The following is a 22,785-nucleotide window of genomic DNA, read 5'->3' as shown; positions in this document are numbered from 1 at the left end:
CATTGTAATTATAAGTACTTATGTATTGTTAATTACTCTTTGCTTTATTATTATTATTTACGTTGATTGCATTTCCACTATATAAGTTAAACTTCAAACTTTATTTTTATTGCTTAGTAAACAACTGATGAAAGAAGCATGAAATATATCTTGTTCTAAAAATTGAGTCTCATTTATATAGTTTGAAAGAAGTTATTCTAATGTCAAATAATGTTTAATTAACTTAATATTAGCAAAAAATACAAATAAATTTTTTTTTATAATTTTTTTATATTGAAATGTTTCTAAAAGTTCCTATAAATTAAATTAACTTTTTTTTTTCCTAAAAGGGTATATTACTCGTTAGTTATCATAATTTATTGAAACAATTATGTAATACAAAGTAACTTTGTGTTTTGAATTTTACTCTTGAAAATCAAAATTCTTACTTATAATAAACTTGAAACATTGTTGACTCAAAATTATTTTCCACTAGAAAAACTAAAAGAACATAAACTAAACCATTTTTGAAGTACATACACTTAGAAAGTTTGAAAAAGAAAAATGTATTAGAACTTTAAAAAAAGAAAGGTATGAAGAAAAATTTTTTATATAGCAGCCTTTTACAATAAGTAATCATTACTAAAAGCAAATTGTTTTTTTTTTATTTTTTAATCATTTGTTGAAGTTCCGAAACCAAATTCCTGGCTCTTCTTAAGATCTTCTGAGCATCATGAGTTTCGGCCATTTCTTAAAAAATAAAACAGTTTTACTTTTATAACGCTAAATAACTTTCAATGACTGTGGTAAAATACAGCTTTAATTTTTGAATTTTCGTTGTTTTTAATGGGAAACATAAAAAAGTTATACTACCAAGTTGTACTACTAAATAATTTTTTTAAATTCAAAATAAAAAATTAAAATATGATAATTTATACATTTTTTGTCGATCGGTAAATTTTTTATGATATATTATATATTACTAACGTCATACGAATCACAATTTTTAGTCTTTGTAAATAAATTTTGGAACTATTATGAATTGTGAACCTTTAAAATTTAGATTGACACATGTCTAGACTTTATTTACTACGACTTTTTTCTAAAAACAAATTTATGTTTGGCAACGTAGTAGTTACCAAATAATTTCTTTCAAGTTTATAATATTTAAAAAAAATATATATGTTGTTATGTTGTTTGGCAGCAAAACATTTATTTCGTTACCAAAACCAATTAAACTAAATTCTACCATTTAAATAACACAGTGTTTAGATAATTAAATCTGAGTAAAATACCATACTATGTTTTTTATCAAATAATTTCTTAAAATGTATATTATTTTTGAAAAAAAATATATGTTGTTAAACAAACAACGGTTTTAAAGCATTATTAGGTCAATAAATAAAAGCTACCAAACTGTCTTCGTAAACATTAAAAAACAAATTTAGTAGTTTATAGTTACAAACAGTGTATCAAAATGTATATAATAAAAAAGTACATTAAAACAATTACCAAAAGCGTTTAAAAAAAATTTCTACTGCTCAAGCTCTGTTTTCAGCCGACCAACAAAGCGGTTCTCAAACAACAACCGTACGTATATAAAAACCAATACAAACTCACCGTTGAAGAATTTGATGATGTCGGTGAAGTCCATGTCGTTTTCGATGATAATTTCCCTGTATTCCTGAAGGAGGGCCAGCGCAAAGAAGGAAACGAACTGGTCCGAAGCGATGTAGTGGGCAGCCCATATGCACTCCCACACAGCGAATACATCGTCATCGTATGATAGTTCTGAAAAATATTGTAAACTTTATTTTTAACAAAGATAACTTGTTTGTTTTATTTATTGTGTATTTTTATTTTAAAAAATATATTTTTACATAGGTACTCTCACACAGCGAATATATCGTCGTCGTATGATAGTTCTGATAAATATTATAAAGTTTATTTTTAACAAAGATAACTTGTTTGCTTTATTTATTGTGTGTTTTTGTTTTGAAAAATATATTTTTACATAAGCAGTCTCATACAGCGAATATATCGTCGTCGTATGATACTTCTGATAAATATAGTAAACTTTATTTTTAACATAGATAACTTGTTTGTTTTACTCATTGTGTGTTTTTGTTTTGAAAAATATATTTTTATATTTATATAGTCTCATACGGAAAATATATCCACGTCGTATGATAGTTCTGAGAATATATGAAAATGATAATAAGAATTACAACAATATAATATAATAATAATAATAATAATAATAATAAAAACCTGTTATCACAATACTTATTTTAATAATTGATGTATTTTTGTAAAATTCGATTTTTAACTTAACACGATTTTTATATTTATTTCTTAATAAGATAAATAATTTTATAGTTTATTAATATGTTTTTCTGTTTTTTAATTCATTAAACAAAACAGAAATTAAACAAGTTTAAAATTGGTTTCTAATTGTAGTTATCTATAAGAAGTCTATTAGTTTTATCTTATAACTTAGTTTTTTTAATCAAATTTTTTCGTAGTATTAAGAAAAACTACTAAGAATCCAGCGAGAACAGTCAAGTAAACAATTTTTAAAACCTTGTCCTTACTTAATGACTATTATGTTATGGTTTTAACAAAATTATCAATGGTAGAAGACCGAAGAAGAACAGCTACAAGATCAATGTTAGATCAATTTATCAACAAACCTCTTTTAAAGTCCAACAAGAACCATCTGTAGCAGAAATGAAAATGTGTGCAGTCGCTTTTGTTGGTCAGATGATCGTACAGTTGCGAGTCAAGTATCTGTATAACATTATTAAATATTAATTTACAAAAACTTAATTTATTGAAAAACTAGCTTTATAGTTGTAAAACTCAGTAACTTATATACTTGTATTTTAGTATTAAAAAGTCAAGTATTTTTATGTATTTGAAGAATGTAAATGAAGGAATTTTTCAGCTCTGTAAAAAAAACATGTAAGTGTGATGATTAGCAAAAATGTCAACTTGACCAAAAAAAAAAAAAAATAACTTGAAGCAGCTGCCTCAGCCTGGCCAGATGCTGGTCCATGGCGCTGATGCTGCCCTCCTTGTTCTTCTCGGTGTGGGGGAAGTTTTTTTCCATCCTGCCCATGAGCTTGACGAACAGGGAGTAGACCAGACTCTCCTCGTCGAACAAAATCAACAGGGGCGCCGCCAAATCGCACATTCCCTGCAACGATTAACAAACAGATGGTGAAACAAAATTGCTCAAATTAAAAAGTAGAAGCTGTTACGGATTATATTTGTGAAATTTAGTTTAAATTTAGGTTTGAAAACATTTTAAAAGTACGTTTGGAAAACTCAAATTTAAGATCCACACTTTCAATTTTTTTTTGTTCCAACAGATTTTGCCTGTTTTTTAATAAAAATTTACAACTAACACTTAGATGTTAAGTTTAAAGTTTTTAAAAATGAGGACATACATAAAATTTTGAAAAAACAAAAATAGCATTTTTGTTTTAAATAGCAACTTAGAGTTCTACTTATATCATTTAAAGATAACAGTCGTATGTTATCATAAGCAACGATGTTTAAGTTTTAAACTAATTCAATTATTAACATAAAAATGATAAGTCGAACGTTTAAGCTTTCATTTCAAGTAACAAATGTTTGTTATTGTCATCATACCTGCATGTAACCGGTGTTCAAGTTCTTCCACACGTAACAGGACATGATGTTCCTCAACTTCTTCAGGTTTTTCGATTGGGTGAAGTACTTGTGGTTCCTGTCACACCTCTGAACGTCCTTATCGATTCTGTGCAGGTTCAATTCGAACAGGTCCAAAACTTCTTTCTAAAAATGTTTAAGGTACTTTTGGTTTCTGAAAGTCAGAAAAAGTGCATACTAGTTTCAAAGGTGATTCAAGTAGGTTTGGTCAATTATTTTCTAAAAAATTGCTTTCTTACAAAGCTTTTGGAAAAATATGCAAACATTTTTGGTTTCATAATTTACTTCAATTGTTTTTTCAGTAGTTTTATAATAACAAGAAATAATTAAAAGTTGTAATTCTTTATAATATTTGTAGTAATTTTAAACTGCTATTTTTTCTCATTATTTATATAATTTTTTAATAAGTATACAACAAATTCTAAAAACTTAAATGATACCTAGATTGACATTATATACTTTATATTATTTGTGATTTTTTACTGCTGTAGAACACTTAAAAGAAATTTTGTTGTTTGAACAAGTATAACTTTTTACCGAGTGAAAATTTTGCAAGGATTAATGAAACTGCTTCTATTAAATGGGACAAATGTGGTCTTAAAAACAAAGTCATAAGTATTAAACTGCAAAAAAAAAACTATTAATTATCATAATTAATTAAACTATACAGATAATGAGTTTTCTATGCAAAAAATATCAAATTACATATGATAAGAGAGTTTAAATTTAATTTTTTTTGTATATTGTTAATACTCTAGCTCAGAAAATTTAAACAAAACTTTAAAAAACCAGACTAATTACTAAAACCAACATTTCAAATAAAACATGTCTAATCTCTCTTTTAAAAACACATGTCTGGTTTTAGCTCAATATTTTGGCAATATTTCGATACAATATCTACTAAACATTAAATAAAACAAAGCTAAAAGTCTTCTTTTAATTTTCGTTGTTTTAAATGATTTACTTTAGGGAGTATTCAACTTTTAATGTTTGACTTAGCTTAAAGGAAGGTTTTGTCTAAACAAATTCAAACTTTTTATTTGATTATTTATAAAGCATAAAAATTTCGCAACAAAAAAGTCCCTTCTCAAACTTAATACAAATTGTTTGTAGAATTATAGTAACTCAAAGACACAATATGTACAATTAGTAAAAGTACTTGTTGTTTATTTACAATATTATTTTTAAAGAGTAAAATATGTTTAGTTCATTATGCTACAATTGTTGTTTAGATACAAACGTTTCCAAGTAAAACTCATCTACTGATTTTAAATATATAACTTTTTTTTTACTAACTGAACACATGACGTTTTCACTCGCAAGCTCGCTTTTGTCATCATCTTCTTCTATTGTGTTCTCTTGCGAAAGCTGACCTGAGTTTTTCGCTAACCAAATTTTATAAATGTTTTTAAAATATAAATAACTAAAATACTTTTGTTATACAAAGCTGTTGATAAAGATTGCTCACTGAAACAAATCAAAGACGAATCTTTATTCGTTATTTTAGTAATTATTTATTCTTAATTGTTTATCTCAACTCACTGTCGATTTCTTCTTCTCGCGCGCTTTCGACGTTCGCCTCTTCGGTTGTTCCGTTCCCGCCGTTTTCCAACCTGCAAAACGTCAAAGCAGTAATAAACTCTCGTACATCCCAGTACTCACTTCGCACCACTCTCAGCAACAAAATAAAATCAAACTTTCAAAAAGCAACACTCACTTGGCACTCTCTTCCTCCTCCTCGTCGTTTCCTCCTTCCTCCTCCTCCTCCACTTCGTCAATGCTGAAGCTCTTCAGCGAGACGGACTTCCCCGTCACCGATCCCAGGGTGCTCACGGAGGAGTAGGGCATGTAGCTCTCGTCCGATATCAGCTGGTTTGTTTTTTATTTTTTAAATCCGCACGGTGGACATTGAGAGCGTAAAATTTTTAAATTTTATTGTTTAAGACTTATTTTAACAGAGTTTAAAAAAGTAATTTTGCTCAACATAAAGTTTAAAGATAACTTTTAATTTCTGTTCAAAAAAAATATTTTTTAATTTAATGTAGTTACCTTCTTTTCCCTGCTGTTAAAATGCACGCGCCTGACTGCGGGAGCTTCGTTCTTCTCGCCGCTTTTACTCGTTTCTTCGGTCACTGTTTCTTGCGGCTCCTTTTCGTTGTCAGTCAGATAATTACCATTGTTAAGTTTAGTTAGTTTTTTAGTAAAAATACATATTAAAAATTTAAATAACAATTGTGGTAATTCTTTAATCAAACAGTAACGGTATATTTAAAATGATCTATTTGTTTCTAATAGTGATCATTTCTTTTTGTTTTAAACATAATTTATTCAAATCTTTACATTTTGTTGTTAAAACAATGTTTCACTCGTTAAAATAAATAAAACAAGATCCACAGTTAAATAACAAAATTTTACTCTAATATAATCTAAACACAACTTAACTAAAACACTACAAAGTATTTTTACCGAATTAACTCACAACGATTTTTTTCGGTTCGTTTTCGTTGATGAAAACATCGCTCATGTAGGATGATTGCCGCAGTAGTACGCTTTGTTCCTCCTTGCTGGCACTCTGTTTGTAGTGTTTTATATTTCTTTTTTTTGTATATGTTACTAACACTTGTTATATTAGTTAGTTTAGTATAAACAGATTTTTGGCTTAAATATATAGGATATAAACTAAGTTATTCAACTTAGGTAGATTTTATAGGGTCTTAGAAGTTAAAAAAATTAAGTCGTTTAGGGTAAAATATATTTATTAACTAGTTTATAAATTTACCCTACAACAAAGCAACAAACATGCAAACACTGAAATATACACATTTTGCTCTGTAAGTTGTTTAGAATCTAACTTGAAACTAAAAACAATATAACTTACAACTCCATATCTAGTTTGTATGAAATATGTGTAGTAGACTTCTTTATTAAGTTTTTATTTAGTTTTTGTGCTGTTTTTACCAAAACATGTCTTAGACGTAGAATACCTGCTTTAACTTAACATTAGCTCGCTAGTTCAACAGCTATGTTTCTAATTACAAATAAATTTCATTTGACATATTTTCGTTTGTTTATTCTTTATACCGTTTACATTACGTTTTAAGAAATGCAAAATAAAATATAACAATAAATATAATACCTATTTGATTTTTTTTTTTAGTTTTAAAAAAATAACACGCTTATAATAAACTTTTGTGCTTTATCATCTTTTCAGAGTACAAACGTTGATTTAAATTACAAGTTAAGTAAGTTACTACATTACAACACTAATTGTTTTAAATGCAAGTGAAACCCAATTATGACTAAAAACAATTAAAAAGTTTTAACATTCAACGTGAAAACTTTAACTTTAATCACATGCTTGGTGTGAAAACCTGTGTAAAAATCTTGAAATACTTTAATGCTAATTACAAATTATGCAAGAAAAAGCATTTTTCTTTTTACTCGCACATTCTTATTATAACATCATTAGTTTGTTTAAATACATGCAGAATTACCTAAAAATTTCAAAGATGACTTGAATTTGCACTGAACTTTAAAGATCTAGTTATTTTATTTTGAACTTTTGTCTTTTTTTTACATTTCCAGTCAAAAGTTTGGAAAATTATTTAAAAAAAAGCTTTAAAATATCAATACGGTCATGAAAATTGTAATAAGAAATTGACTTATGACCCAGCCTTGACCATTATTTTTTTTCTAAATTAGAAATGTTTTGTTTTCCATAGATGAGAGAATTTTAGGGTTATTTTAATAGTTTAATAAATAGTTAGTTTAGATAAGCAAGTGGCCTTAGTTCGAAATATCGATTTGCTAAAATAAGTGTTTTTAAAAGTCAAATTATTTGCATTTTCTAAATCGTGATTAGAAGTCGTGGTTTTAGTTATACAAAAAATCAATTTCAAACGACGTTAGGTGTTTTTATTTTGTGCAATTTTGTTTTTTTCAGTTAAATAACTAGATTAATAAAAACACTTACAGACCATTAAAAAGCATATTATAGCATGTAAACCTGAGTAAAATATAATCAGATAAAAATTTTAAACATGAATGTTGCACGAAAAATGTAATTAATAACCATATGGAGGAGACATTTACATCTATAATGGAAAATACTTGTTCCAAACCAACTTCAATGCTTCTTATACTACGATCGCAAACCAACACATATGTTTGTATTTTTTGCATATTTATTCAAGTTTTTGCATATGACTTGTTTTGCACATGTTACTATCTTAGTGCTCGTAAATAATAAAGACTTTTTCTTCTTTGAATTTCTACTAGTTGTTAAATTTAAACAATTTAAAATTACCGTACTTTAATTCTTATTAGAAACGTCGTTAAGTGTAAAGAAGTAATCGATTTTTATTTTATTACAAAAGAGTCAGGACTTCGCTTAAAATTTTAATTTATAATATACAATTAAGCCTGTTGTTGTAAAACAAACAGATATATGAGAACTATAAGAACAACTGTACAACAATTTTTAAAAAAACTTTATCTAAAATAAGTTTTGATACTGTAAGTTAAAGGCAAAATATCAAAAACAAATATTTTGTCCGAAAAAATGTGACGTTATACAAGGTATGAGACTACAAAAGAAAAACACTAGTGTAAATTTTTTTGTTTGACTTTATCAAAATTATTTTGAAAATTCATGTTGTTAATCAACTTAACGTGATTAAAACAAAATAAATCGATATAAAGCAGACAAAGTTTGATTTTAGATCAACAACTCAGACGTTTTTCTTAGTGAAAAGAAAAAGTTACGTAAAAAAGTGTGTCTGGTAAAAATAAAACTTTTGCAAAACACAAGTTAAATGTTAAAAAAAATTAAAATAATAACTTGAAAATGTCTTATATTTCTACTTTTAATTACTTAAATTAAAAATTTTTCAATCTTTCATATGTTTGTCTGGTTTGGTAAGCCTAAAAGAAAAGTAATAAATAGTTTAAAATGTTATAGTATTGTTATTTTGATAATTGTTCAAAATTTCTTAATCATTTTAATCAAAGAAATTTACACTTGGTTTTGACAATCACGTTAATGTGTAATGCTGTTCGTTAATTTTTGGTAAGTACTATTGTTACCTACATTTATATCGTATTTTGTATGCTTTTTTTACCTATTGTAATTAAGTACAAAGTAAAAATTTAGCCTAGCTACAAGATAATTTGGATAAGTAAAAGTTAATTATCATTGTTTTAACTTTACAACAACAACAGCAACAACAACAAAACAACATCAACAAGCACAATATTACGACTGTTTTATGTATCTTACATGTTTTCCGCTGGATGTTTTTCGCGAACAAGCGCTACTAGTGGATGAAAAATTTCTCGGTCCTCTCAGCTACCAAACAATTTTCTTTAGAAAGCATGTTTCACAAAACTTCAAGAAAAACTTGTGCATTTTTTAGTTATAACTTTTATATATTATAATAAACGTAAGTTTTAAAGAGTGTTTAACGGTTATATTTGAAATGGATATTATATAAGTTCATTATGTAAGTTTTTTTTTAGTTAATTCCAGAAAATAAATCAGTACTTAAAACTAAAATCTGTAACACCAATTTCTAAAGTGCTGTGTTTACTTTTACACGTATCAAACAATTCAAATAAAGTTGAACTGAAAAAATAGTTTTAGATTACAACAAGAAACTAAAACTTTTACAAACCTCTGAAAAGTACTCTGTTTTGATTGGAGTTAATTATGCTATGCATATTAAACTATAAGTTATTTTCAATGTGTTATATTAATTTTTCAAACAAACTATTTTTTTTTAATCTGCAACTGATCATCTTCTGACGCGCTGCATTTATTTTTACACTGTTATGTGAAAAAATTTACACTATTATGAATAACAGCAAATTTGAACTGAAAATTATTTTGGGCTACATCAAGAACATAAAATTCCAACAAAAAAACCTCCAACAAGTGTTTTTCGATCCGGTTGCACTCCTCCAGAACTCCCGAGAACTCCTCCGCCGACTCCCCGTCGATGCTCACCCTCTCGTGTTCGGTGCACCCCGGGGGGTAATACCCTAACAAGTACTGCCAAACCAGGGGCCGCATCGCGTGACTGGACCCCCCGTTGTACACGTGACGCGATAACTGATCGATGGAGGTCAGCTGTTTCGGTTGAAGACAAATATATTTTAATGTTGAAATATGTTGATTGAAGTTAGTTTGAGTTTTTATGTGAAAAGTTCTTTTCAATAAATGATGCAGTTTTTATATTTTAAACTACAAAAAGTTCTTGTTTTTAAGCTTGAATGTTTCTGAATACTCTGAGTACAATAAGGCTGGAGAGTGTATCATATTTAGCTGCATCTAAAAACATAACAAAGCTTGATAAGAATAATATAAAGACGAAATTGTATAGTAAATTAGTTTGTATGACTTTCTGATATAATATTTTACAGTCTTTCGATATCAGTAAAGAAATTAAAATTTCAATAAAATAGCTGCACACATTTTAAAGTGCATATAAAGTCACCTCTCTCAAATCTACGCACATTGTGTTCTTAGCAAAAGTGCGTAATTAGATAAATACTCATATCAACTTACTTTTTCGTCGACGTAAAGCTCGTCCTTCCAAAACTCTTCCTCGATCTTCCGAAACTCCTCGCTTCCGTCTTCCGGCCTGGCCTTGACCAGCGACGAGAGGTGCTTTCTGACGGTCGCCAGGTGGCGGCAGTGAGCGAACCAGCCGTAGAAAGCGCGCGAAATTATCGCTTTACGCATCGCTTCACACATCACTTTCAACGACACTCTGTAAAATTTTAAAGACAGTTTAAAGAGTTAACTTAAAACTTAAAAGCAGAAAATACTAAAATTTTTATCTGCTTGTAACAAAAGCTACTCGTATGCTTATGAAACATCAAGTATCAAAATCAAAATCAAATTTTACTTGTTTAAGGTTCAAATTAAAATAAACTCTACAGTAGTTAAGTAATATAAATAAAAGAAAACTATTTACTTTAACGAATGGTTGACTGGTTTTTTAATGACCATGTCCTGGTTGAAAGACCTGTCCTCGGACTTCCAAGAGTACATGTACGGAGTCGGGACGAAAGGCTCCGAAGAGTCGCCTACAGAGTTTTTTTACTTAATCATTAAAAATTAAACACTAACATTTTACGATATTAAAAAAATATTTATGGTAAATATAGCTGTACTGTGATAACTTATGACATCCTGATTAATTTTCGAAACTTTCAACGTAAATATTTTAAAACTAATTTAAATCAATTTATTGATGCATTTTTGCAATCATTACTTAACTATGTTTAAGATATTAAGTTTATTTGATAGAATATGTATCAAATTAGAATAGTCTTAACTGTTAAAAATAAATTTACTACCTGTGTAAAACGAAAAATACAACAAACTCTATATAAATGTTGTTTTCACTATAAAAGAGTTTCAAGTATTGAAGGTAAAAAAGTTAGCAACACAAATTACAAAATTTAAAAAATTTTAAACAATTTAAGTATAAATATGTATATCTTAGTATTTTCGTCAATGTCCACATACAAAGTAAACGGATAATTTCTAACTCGTTGCTATCAAAAAAATTAAATAAAGCACAGTTACATAAAATATATTTAATAATAGACTATGAATTTATAAATTTAATAAAAGTAAAACTTTTACACTTAAACATATAAATGAAAAAAAAAATCTTGTAAAGAAACAGGTTAGTCAAACTCTTTACTTAGATTAAATCTTATTTATTACCTTCTTTGTATTATTAATAAAAAACTTTAGTAAAAATATAAATTTTGTGTATTAAATTAAAAGAAAATTATAAGAAAATTTAAAAAATAATCTTTGTTTTATGCACGGTGTTTGACTGTTATTTTTTGTAAAATATGTAGTTAAACTTATTTTCTCTAGCTATATTTAAAAAACATTAAATACTTAAATTTTATGTCAATGAGCTCTAGTTTAAAGTTAAGTTAAGTTTAAAAACATAAATAAAAAAGTTGAAAAATCAAAAACACTAAAGTTGTCTTGGAGTTAAACTCCCAAATAATAAACACAACTTTCAAGCGTTTTAAAATTGTACTGAATATATGGCAAAAACACCACATAATCCAAACGTTTACAAGCAATGTGCGTGGGCTAACATCTAAATTAGCAGATCAACAAGGACAGGTTGATCCCATCAACGTCATAGTGCTGTTCATGCTGACGTAAGTAAAAGGTCGAAATCGATTTTACATAAAAATAATAATTTATTCATTATGCTTCATTTTCAGAAACTGTTTTAGTATCATGTAAAATTCTTGCTGCAGTATTACAGGTTGCATTTTTTCTTTTATAAAACTGTTTTTGAAAAATATTAAGGTCTAATCAGCTTAAAATATAGAAACTTACTTAGCTAATTGGAAATAACTCTTTGAAAAAGATGAAGGCTAAGTTAGTACTTTTATTTTTGAAGAAAATATAGCTGTTTACTTTATAATATTAAAAAAGGGTAGATATATGAACGTTAAAAGAAAACAAAAGTTTTTCATTGGTTAACGTTAAATATTAGTTATCTATAAGGAAACTAGGTATTTTATTTTATATTTTATTTTTAAGCACCCAAAGTATTTAATCAGTAAAGTTTTAAACAAAATTAGATTGGAGTTTATAAGATACAAATAAAAGTTATAAAAATTTTAAAAGCTCTTTTGCTATATGCATAAAGATAGTTTTAATAGTTAAAGCCTGGACTTAAGTTTTTACAAACATAAGATTAAGTGTTCTATTTAAAAAACTGTTAAAAGCTATTTTTTTGTTTAGTACTTAATTATAAAAACTTTTCAAAAAATTAAAAGCTACTAAAGTTTTAAGTAAAGTTTTTTTGTCTTAAAAAGTTAAAAGTCAAATTAAATAACAAACAATTAAGAAAAGTTTTTAACTGTCAGTTTTTTTTTTTTACAGGAAAACTTTAAGTCGTTTCTTAAGTCAACTATTAAATAAGCTAAAGAATTAATCGTTGTTTGTTTAGTAATTTTTTTTTGATTAAACTTAATTGTTTTAGTACAACATCCTTTGTTCTGCTGTGGACATTACCATAATTAGTATGTAAAAAAAATGTGAACTTTAGTTTAATCTACTACAAATAAAGTTTGTACATCCGTGGTATCAAACATTTTCTGCAACATTTTCAGCAACAAAAACACCTCATGCAACAAACACATTTTAACACAAACCACTACTTCCAACAAAAGTTCAAACAAATCAGCAAAACGTTCAACCTGCAGTCGACTTCTCATTTCCGGGACTTTCCCGCAACTTTTCCCCCATCACCACCCTCCTGCCCGGCATGGAGCACAAACTGGAGCTGGAGCTGGAAGCGCTGACCCGCTCCCCCCCGCCCCCGAACCTCCACAGGCTCGACAAGCTGAACCTCTTCTCGCCCCTTCTTTCGAGGTTCCGCCGCTGGTGACGTCGTCGTCGGCGATCTTGTTGTGACGTAACAACGATGAATGCATGCAGCACGAGCAACATTTAGTTTACAAAGATATAGATATATATATATTAAAATTACCGCTGCTGTCGGAGGAGAGGCTGATGCGGAAGACGAAGTCGCCCGAGTTGCATTTCTCTTCTTTCGTGACGTCATTCTTGTCCTTAGTGACGTCATTGCCGTGCCCGTTGCTCTTGTTTTGCTGGTCCAGCTTGCCGTGCTTCAATTTTTTTTTTTAATTTGAAAATGCAACTATTGTTGTATTAAAATAAATTTAGTAAAAAAACTATGCTGCCAGTGCGCAAGTATGTTAAAACGCATTCACTTAAAACAAGCTGGAAAATATTTCAAAAAATATTTTGAAAGTCGTTTGCTTAACTTTAAGTTTCTGCATATTTTTTAACTGGGTCTTTAAGGCTTTTGTTATAATAACTTTGTAAACAAACTAAATTTATTTCTTGTATATTTTATATACCTGTAGTCTTTCATAACAGTTACGACAAAACATTCTTACCTTTTGCTTGTGTTTCCACAGCGGAGGGTCGAGGTACCCTGATGGCAGCAGGCCGCTTTCGAGGCAGGACAGAAAAGCGATCAGGTGGTTTCCCGCGGGAAACCTGATGGGAGGCTGTTGAACCCCGTCCTGGCCCACCAGCACCAACTCTCCAGATTTGTCTTCTGTGAAGTTTAAATAAATAAATAATTTTTAATTAAACTGTCCATATTCTGAACTTAACGACAATACGACTGAATGTTTTTTTTAATCTGTTTTTTTACCTTTATGTTTTAGTACTTTCAGATATGTATGCGAGTTTTCTGCATTTGTTTTAAAATATTTTATTAAAAATTAAATTGGTTTTGTGTTTTGAATTAAAAAGGGTAAAAAAAACTTTTTTTGTTTAAAAAGTTTGAGTAAAATGTAATTTAGCTTACTCTAAATCTAATACAATTTTTTAAAATATTACAAAAAATAGAAACTATAATACAGAATAATTTGTAACTTGATTATTTTTGACTATAAAAATTAAATATAATTCACTCATATTGAAAAATTGATTTGTTTTTTGTTATTGAATTTTTTATTGTTTTTTGTTAAAAGAATTGTTTTTGTTAACAAACTTTGTTCGTGGCAATGTAGATACGCGACGTCTCTTATGTCAATTGAAATCGCAAAACTCCAGTACAAGCTGTAAATTATTTTATCTGGTTGATCTTTCTAAATTATTAATAAAACTTGATTGCTTCTGTAGTTGACGTCAATGAACAAAAATAAAAATCAAGTATGATATTTCCTTGTTTAAACTAAAAATAAAGTTGTTATTATTTTAAAACTAGGATATGTATATTACTGTTTCTTATATATTTAATTAAGTTTAAATATATTAGTTCTTACGTAGAAATTTTTTACGTTCTTACTTTTAAAAAAAGTACTTTTAAGTAGTTTTAGAAATTAAATAAACTTGACAAAACATAAAGAAAAAATGTTCAGAGTTCTTAGTTTTTATCAGAATTAAATTTGTTTCGACATATAACCACACATTTATTAGATTTTAAAAAATTTGTGTGTTTTGTAATAAAATTTAAATCGATATCACTGACGTAACGCGCTCTTGTAAAATTAATTTTGAATTGACTTTTGCTCTCATAAATATTTTCTCCACGCAGACTGACATTTATTTAGAATTTTCACCGTTAATGTTAGATGGAAAAAACGTAATTACTTTCTTTTGCCCTTCTAATTGTAATCGATCGATAAAATCGTAAACGATTAGAAGACATTTAAATACTATTTGAAATTTATTTTTTGATTTAATATTTGTTTTATAAGTAGCTTAATGCAATGAAAGCAAATCAATTCTAATTTAAAAGATTAACAAAAAAGGCTTTTTGTGTTTTAAAAAACGCTACTAAGTTTTAAAAAGAATGTTTTTTATTTTATTTTAACATTTGTTATAAAACGCTTTTATCTAACACATCATAACGTTATTGGTAAAAAAAATGATCGAAATCTTAAAAATATTGGTTAGAATAACTTCATATAATAAGCAACATCAAAAACCGATTATAAATTCCTTTTTTTTAATTCAAACCAGCAAAAATCAACTCACTGCTGGTCCAGATTGTCGTCCGCCGCTTTCTCCGCGGGGGAATTTTCCGGTTTGGCGCGCAAAACCTTGTGACCGTCGAAGCGTGACTCGTCGTCCATCATCAGGTGGTTCGGGGTCCACTTCAGTATGAGGGTGTTCCCCTCTTTGTGGAGGGAAAAGTAACCGGGAATGTGTCCTACGTCGTCGCGCTGAGAAAAATTAAAAAATAATTTTATGCTTATATTTAATTTTTATTGAAATAATCAACAAATATCTGCAAAAAAAAAAGAAGCTTAAAATAATAGTAAACGAAAAATGCATTTTGTTATTTAATGTTGAATTTTATAAGTAACAAATTGAATAAAAAATCAATTTAAAAAATTTTGCAATGTGTGCATTTTAAAACAGCTTGTTTAAATGAAAATAACAAATTGTTTTTAATTAGCATTCAAAAAAATTCAAAAATTTCAAGAAATGAATAAAAATTAATACCTTTGAACGTTGTGAACGTCACTGCTTTCGAATTTAGGACAACAAGTTTATAAATCAAAGGAATCAAATGAAAACAAAAATGAATGTGCATAGTACAACTTAAACGCAAAGCAAAAGTTAGTACTAAAATGTTTAATAAATGTTGCAGCTGAAAAGATTTTTTACAAACTCTTCACAACATTAAAACATACACTTAGATTTAAAAAAATAATTTATTGATTTCACTTAAAACTGTTTTTTTTTTGTAAAACGTTAAAAAATGACACAGAGGAAATGTCATAGAGGAATGAGTACAGAGAGTAAAAAGTGGGGAATGTCTGATGCATAAATTAGAAAATGAGTAGCAAATTATTAAAAATACAAAATCTCAAAGGCATTAGTTCAAAGCAAAAGAACGGACTACAATTAAACTGTTGGGGACCAAAACCTATTACTGAAAAATACATCTCTAGAGGTATAAAATTTTCCAAACACGATTTTCCAAAATTTAATGAAAATTTAAATCGTTTACTACGAATACTGGTAACATTTTCAATTGAAAATGGTTTCTTTTACCAGCAGAAAAATATACTCAGATGTAAACTCTGTAGAAACTTGTTTTTTATAAAGGTGTTTTACAAATGTAAACATAATTAATACTAGTAAACGTTTATCATCTCTACCTAAACAATCTATATTTATCTCTATAAAGCGTGATTCAATGAGATTTAGTTTCTTTAAGTAAAGGTAATGGAGAACTGCTTTTATAGAGCTTTTATAGAGTAAACAATGTTTATAGACAAACATTTCATCAAAACTGTTTAAACGAAATAAAGAGACATAGAAGGGTTGCTTTAAAAAAGAGCTCATAAATTACAAAAAAAATAAATAATCAGCTAACTGGTTTATCTCGAAATCTCAAAATAAAAGCACAATGAAGAAACCCTGCAGTCGATTATCGATTAAATTTTTGGCTTATAGCGCAGAAAGAGCGTGTAAATAATTTATGTGTAATTCCTCTCTGCTAACAGCCACCTTGCTTCTATTCACCTCGAGCTTTCAAGTTCAGAAAAACTTCACTGCTAATTGACTCGACTTGAACTTGACGTGAAAGTTGTAAATTTGTTACTTACACTGGTTTGTTTGATGAAACTGATTGTCAACAGTGTTTAAAACGCGCTTAGCTGATGAAAATAAACTTGAGCCTATTTAGTTGTTTGAGTTCAAAATCTTATGTGTTAATATGATTGGAAAGTTGTTTGTAAATCAATGTTTTTTTGCTAAAAGACATAAATAAAAAACTTTAGTTTTAAATTTTTACAGCTAACATAAAACTATAAAACTTTACTAAGCAAACTTAGAAACAAAAAACAAACAATTTATGAAAAAATACAAACAGCTAATTTTAAACATAAATTTTGATCAGTATAATTTGTTTTTGTGTATTTGTTTAAACTGGTTTATAAAAAGTTTTCAATTTACAGTATACTTTTTTCTGAGTTTATGACAGCAAATTATTAGATTGAAAAAGTAAAAAAAACAAACTTAATTTTTTAAACAGTAGTTTTAAATCTAAATCACATCAATTTATTTAAAACTGTTAGAAGTGTTACCAATATTTTACTTGAAATTTTACTCTAGGTTGTTATACAACTTTTATTTAAAATAGTTAAGGTCTTCTTAAAGATACACCTTTAGAAGAAACTGTATCGATTTTTAATTTTTCAGTCTTTACATAATGTTTGAACTATTCTAATAACTAAATTTATTAATATGGTTTTTAAACCAATATAAAGATTTCTAATGAAAGTTTAAAAACTTCTAGGTTTTACTTATGTTAAAAAAAACACAAACTTGAACACCAGTAGTTTAATTTTCGTTTTTACTCAGTTTTAAGTCATCTAAATAAAAAAACTAAAATACTATTTTTAAATTGTCTAATCTATAACTATATAATAAGTATCATTTTATAGAAACCAAACATTTTAACTCAAATATCATTTTTAAATTGAGCATTTTATAACTATCAAATTAGATAACGATAAAATGTAAATGTTTATATCTTTAATAGTTATCTATCAAGTATCATTTTTAAACATATTTATTAAAACAAGTTTTATCTAAAGATGTTTATTAATTAATATTATCATTTTATAGAAACATTTTAAACTCACGGGCTGCACGAACACATTGTTCTTCCCGAACAGCAGCGTCATCTTGTGGTTCTGGTGCAGCGACTCCACGTAGTCCCTGAACGCGCAAGTCTTGTCCGGCTTCTCGGACTTGGGGGTTACCGGGGACTTTTTGGCGGTGGTCAGAGTGGGCCTCCTGACCGGGGACCGGTGGTAGTCCAGCCTCCTGTTACAGATAAAAAATAATTAAATGTATTTGCAACTTTTAAGACAGATACACATTCTCAGGCTCTACGTGCTCAAAACTGCTTGATTGTTATTTATTCAAAAATATTTTCAATTCAACTAACGTGTTATTGTATTCAACCAATGTATTTTTAACTAAAAAGTTTAAACATTTCTCACTCATTTTCGAAAAAAGTTTATTAATTAATTTTGTTCAGCGCTCCTCAGAATAATATTGCTAAAAACTATTAATATTATAAGGTAATTTTACTCTATAATATTAATAGTTTTTAGCAATATTATTCTGAGGAAAGCTAAACGAAATTAATTAATTTTCAATGTGTTATTGTAAGCGTAATTTACAAACTGAAATTTTTCATGTTTAAATGTTGCAACTTGTTGTTGCAATTTAAAAAAATTCTCCATAGTCTGGTTACTTTTTTTGTAGTCAAATAACTGTAAATAAACGATAAACTAATAGATTTATCGAGTCGTGTCCTAGTATTATTGTACTAAACTTTTTTTTAAACTTATGAAAAAATTCAAACTGTAAATTGCAATAAAAATTTAACACAATACACGAAAATGAAGCTTGTTCAAACTATCTTACAGCTTATACTTATGTGTCTACTACCTGCTGTGGAGCTTGTGTCTTTGTATGAGCTCGTCAGCCGGTGGATCCGACCAATAGTGGTCGTTCGTCTTCATCTTGGTGAAGTCAAGCGCGCACGGACCCACTGTTGGAAAAAATTAATTATTTTCGGTGGTTTTTAAAGGTTGCAGTTTAACTTTTAAGAAAACAAGTTGTAATAATCAGGTTTTTACTCAGACACTTATTTTTTAAGTGAAGCTGTTTTAGGTTGTGTTATAATATTTTGTAATTGAAGAAAAGTTTTGATTTTTTGTAAAGGTTTTTGCGAACCACTTGATAAAAGATTAAATATTTTGATTATTATTATAATAATTAAGTTTAATTTGTGTGTAGTTACCCGTGGTAGTTATTGATTTTTTATTTAAATATGCTTAATATTATTAGTTTTAAAGATAACAACTTCAGAAAATATTGTATTACTTTACTAGTTGTGACTTAAACAGTTATTAATTGTTTCAAAGGGCTGTAAAACTTGTAACTACTTCCAAAGTTTGTTTTAAGTCTTTTAACAACAACTTACTTAATGTTTTTTTGTAGGAGTGAAATAGTAGAGGGCTATCTTTTAGTTGTGAACTTTAATTATCTTAGCAAAACTTATTTCGTTTCAACGGTTAAAAGTATATACTAGGAATATTTGTAAAACTTTTTGTTCATTTATCATTAAAAAAATAATTTTAGTCCCTTCATAAGTTTTATATTGTTTACAACATCTACCATTAGTTATTTAAAACAAATCTTTCATACATGTTTACAGTCTTTTTATTGAATTTTCAAAAAGCTTTTAACTAGACATCTTTACAGTACAATATAATATAAGATAATAAAATCTTGGCGTTTATATGCGTAATCGCTAAAATGTTATTAAGGTTGAGATAAGTGTTCTTTGATTGATTAACAAATTATATTTTGATTGATTATATATTTGATTTATAACAAATTTTATTTATGAATGTGTTAGCTTATTCTGTAAACTAAAACTTCAATTTAAATTGATTTTTTTTATTATAGCAACATTAGTTTACAAAAAATAAACAACTAAAAATCTCATTACTGTAATAAAAAAGTTTAAAATCAACAATTTGTGGGTTCATATATAATAAAAATGATACACAAGCAAGTTACCCAGCAAAACGGCGATTATCTCCCCGTAAACCCTGCAGGACATGATGGAAGTTTCCTCGTAGAACTTTCTGTTTGTTACGCAACTGATTTATAACGAGAAAACGAAAACTCGTGCATAATTCATGCGCATAAAAAACTGTTGTGCGAAACGGGGAAGTTTCGAACTTATTAACTTCATGCGAAACTTCTAAAGTTCCGCGCTAATTTTGTTCTTACCGGTGGTTTTTCACGAGGAAGTTTATTATTTTGTCCAGTATTTTCTCCGTCAAAGCCATCTTCACCCAAAAGTATTTTCTCTTGCACTCGTTTTCGTTGCTTGATATCGAATTTTCCACACTTGAACTGTTGATAAATTGAAAAATATGTGTTCTTATCATGTTAAAGAATCATATTTAAAATATAACTGTTCAAAGATATAGGTTTAAGCGTTTGCTAACAAGAGATCCTAGTGAATAACTTCACTGGAATATAAATAAAAACAAATTGTACAGTAATCTTCTTTTATTGTACCGTTTAATCAATTCATTTATTGTACAATAAAGGAAGATTACTGTACAATTTGTTTTTATATAAAATATATACACGTAAACTTTTATGTTTTAAGTTTTCGAGAAAATATCATACAAGTGCGTTGAAAAACAAAAGTATTTTAATAATAAAAACGTTTAGTTGTTTATACTATATAAAAATGTGTACAAAAATACTGAGTTATTAAGTAGAATATAAAACAAGTTTAAACAAATGCAGTAGTTCATTCTACGCAAAAAGCGTAATAATTCTTTTTTATTAGTAAAAAAATTACTAATAATATACGCGCATTACACTTAAAATTGCATGAACGCATTTAAAAAATAACTCTACACAAAGCAGCGTATATAGACAGTATATTTAAGCCCGTGGGTGTTATTATACACCATAATAAAGCTTTATTTAGTTTAAAATTTAAAGTTTTTCAACTTAATACTTTATTTCATTTAAAGTTTGTTATCCGACCTGGAAAAAGAGGACTCAGTTTCTTCGATTCTCATGACGAATTCTGAAACTTCGGGCAGGCTTTTCCCGACTTTAGTGAAAAGGCTGGCGATCTTGTTGTAGCGCAGAAATCCTGGTATCCGCCTTTTCAAGCCGTCCAATAAGCACGTCTGAACCGTTCCTGATAAACATTTTTTTAAATACAAGCTAATCAATTTGATAAGCTTAAAATTTTTAGCCTATTTAAACAATATGTTCTTAGCTTGTTATGTTTATTATTGTTAGTTTTCTTTAAACTGAAGCTGCGCTGAAACAATAAAAAAAGTTCCAAAAATTAAAGCTGAAAGTTAAAACTTAGTTTAAGGTTTATTTCCTTGCAAACATTGACTTTAAAACAAACTATGAATAAAATTGGTCATTTTACTAATGATCTCATGTAACTTATAACAAAATTTAGTTTGTTAACTTACCACACAAACGAAGCACGCTTGTACTTTCTTCGTGAACAAATTTCTTTGTCACTGATTCCTCCATAATTGCTTTCACCTTAAAAGGATAAAATACTTTCAAATACTTCTAAAAATTGTAAAAGTCTTAATATAAGTTAAAATCATTTGCATGTTTAAGCTGCCTTACTAAGCGATAAAAGCTTGAATTTTTGCACCCAGTACTCAATTTGTTGTAAAAGTATGTTGCCTCTGGCAAATGAGTGCAAAAAATAATTTTAATTTCAAACCTAACTTTTGAAACTGAATCTAAAATAAATGTTTAAGCAAAAATTTACTTACCTGCTTTTTGAGGCATTTGATAATTTCTTCATACTTTTCGAAAACTGAAAAAAAAAAATTGTAAATAAAAACGAATAATTTAAACAAAAACATTTTAAATAAAAACTGTTTTAAAAAGTTTCTTACATAAAAACTTACCTGACACCTCGTTATTTTTTAATACTGCCATAACTTTCCAATATCTTTTTAGTGTTTTATTGCTAGTACAAAGTCATCAAGCTTACCTAATCAAAATAAATAAATTAACCATCAAATTAGAAAAAAAAACACTTCACTTTAAGAAAGTCTTAGCTCGAACCGTGAAATCAATATAAAAATACATTTTGTTTACTTTTCGGGAGTATTTTTTATTGAGCAAATTAAAACGCACACTTTCATTACTAAGCGTATGCCTTCAACGCGCAACGCTTCATTCTTAAACATAGCTTTGTACGCATAGCACGAGGGAAAAACCCGCGAGTGAGAAAATTATAAGCAAGTTTCGTTGCTACCAGAGATATAAGCGAGATATAAGAATTATGCGTACAGATTTATATGTAGAGTGTTTTTCAACTAAGCTTTATGCTTAAAAGTAAATATATAATTTTATAGAAGTACTTTTCAGTAAGTTAAAGTTGATAGCAAAAATTAATGAAAAACATTTAAAATGCTCGCCTATTATAAGCAGTATCCAAGAAACTATAACTGTCAAAATTAATTTTGAGAACATGAACATCAAAAAATGTTTCAATTTAGTCAAACTAAAAATCTTTTACAATTTTTTTTTTATCTATTTGCACTTTAGTTTTAAATACTTAGTAAAACAAAAAATGTTAAGTTCACTTTATTTTTTGTTATTTTTTTATATGACACTTTATTTACAAATCTGCAAAACGTTTTTACAGATATTTGCTTTAATCGTAATTTGTATTTGATTAATTTATAAATACCAACCCAAACACTTTTAATTTTTTTAAAGAACGACTGTTTTTGTCACAGTATTTTATTAACTAATTTAACAACGTATGTCTGAAATGTTTTTTCATGCTCTGAAACTAAAACAGTTTTTCATAACCTTACATTTTAAATATCAGTACAATATTTACTCAACTACGTTAAAAAATTCTAAACGCAGCAACTATTTAGTTGTTTTGCAAAAATTGTTATTTTGTAACTAAACTTTAACATAATTGTTACTCGTTTTAGTTTGTACTCATTAAT

The 22,785-nt window shown here is 27.7% G+C and overlaps 1 protein-coding gene across 1 annotated transcript; it reads right to left on the bottom strand.

Moving 5' to 3' along the window:
* Positions 1-401: 401 nt before the first annotated feature.
* Positions 402-21,811, bottom strand: LOC145838343 (small G protein signaling modulator 2-like). Its single transcript, XM_082945917.1, has 27 exons — positions 21,724-21,811; positions 21,586-21,629; positions 21,268-21,343; positions 20,819-20,978; positions 20,042-20,167; positions 19,826-19,893; positions 18,686-18,788; positions 17,869-18,052; positions 15,245-15,432; positions 14,256-14,323; positions 13,651-13,814; positions 13,218-13,356; positions 12,925-13,131; positions 10,653-10,764; positions 10,241-10,445; positions 9,599-9,802; positions 8,954-9,022; positions 6,155-6,247; positions 5,725-5,823; positions 5,393-5,544; positions 5,218-5,288; positions 4,972-5,060; positions 3,637-3,801; positions 2,999-3,178; positions 2,673-2,769; positions 1,600-1,770; positions 402-729 (listed from the first exon to the last, which is right to left on the bottom strand). The coding sequence occupies exons 1-27, from the start codon at positions 21,752-21,754 to the stop codon at positions 644-646; spliced, it is 3,351 nt and encodes a 1,116-aa protein (XP_082802043.1). The 5' UTR covers positions 21,755-21,811; the 3' UTR covers positions 402-643.
* Between the last annotated feature and the right edge of the window lie 974 nt (positions 21,812-22,785).

The sequence above is a fragment of the Thalia democratica genome, chromosome 6 (assembly GCF_965202585.1).
Source record: "Thalia democratica chromosome 6, ktThaDemo2.hap1.1, whole genome shotgun sequence".
In the NCBI taxonomy this organism is placed as follows: Eukaryota; Metazoa; Chordata; class Thaliacea; order Salpida; family Salpidae; genus Thalia; species Thalia democratica.
This window is presented reverse-complemented; position numbering and strand designations above follow the sequence as displayed.

Excerpts from the sequence above, each read along its gene's own strand:
- LOC145838343 (XM_082945917.1), bottom strand. The coding sequence starts at position 21,754 with ATGGCAGTATTAAAAAATAACGAGGTGTCAG. Across the intron at positions 14,324-15,244 it reads GACGACAATCTGGACCAGCA|CTTGTACTGGAGTTTTGCGA; the intron begins GTGAGTTGATTT and ends AATAATTTACAG. Across the intron at positions 2,770-2,998 it reads GGCTGAGGCAGCTGCTTCAA|ATACTTGACTCGCAACTGTA; the intron begins GTTATTTTTTTT and ends AATGTTATACAG.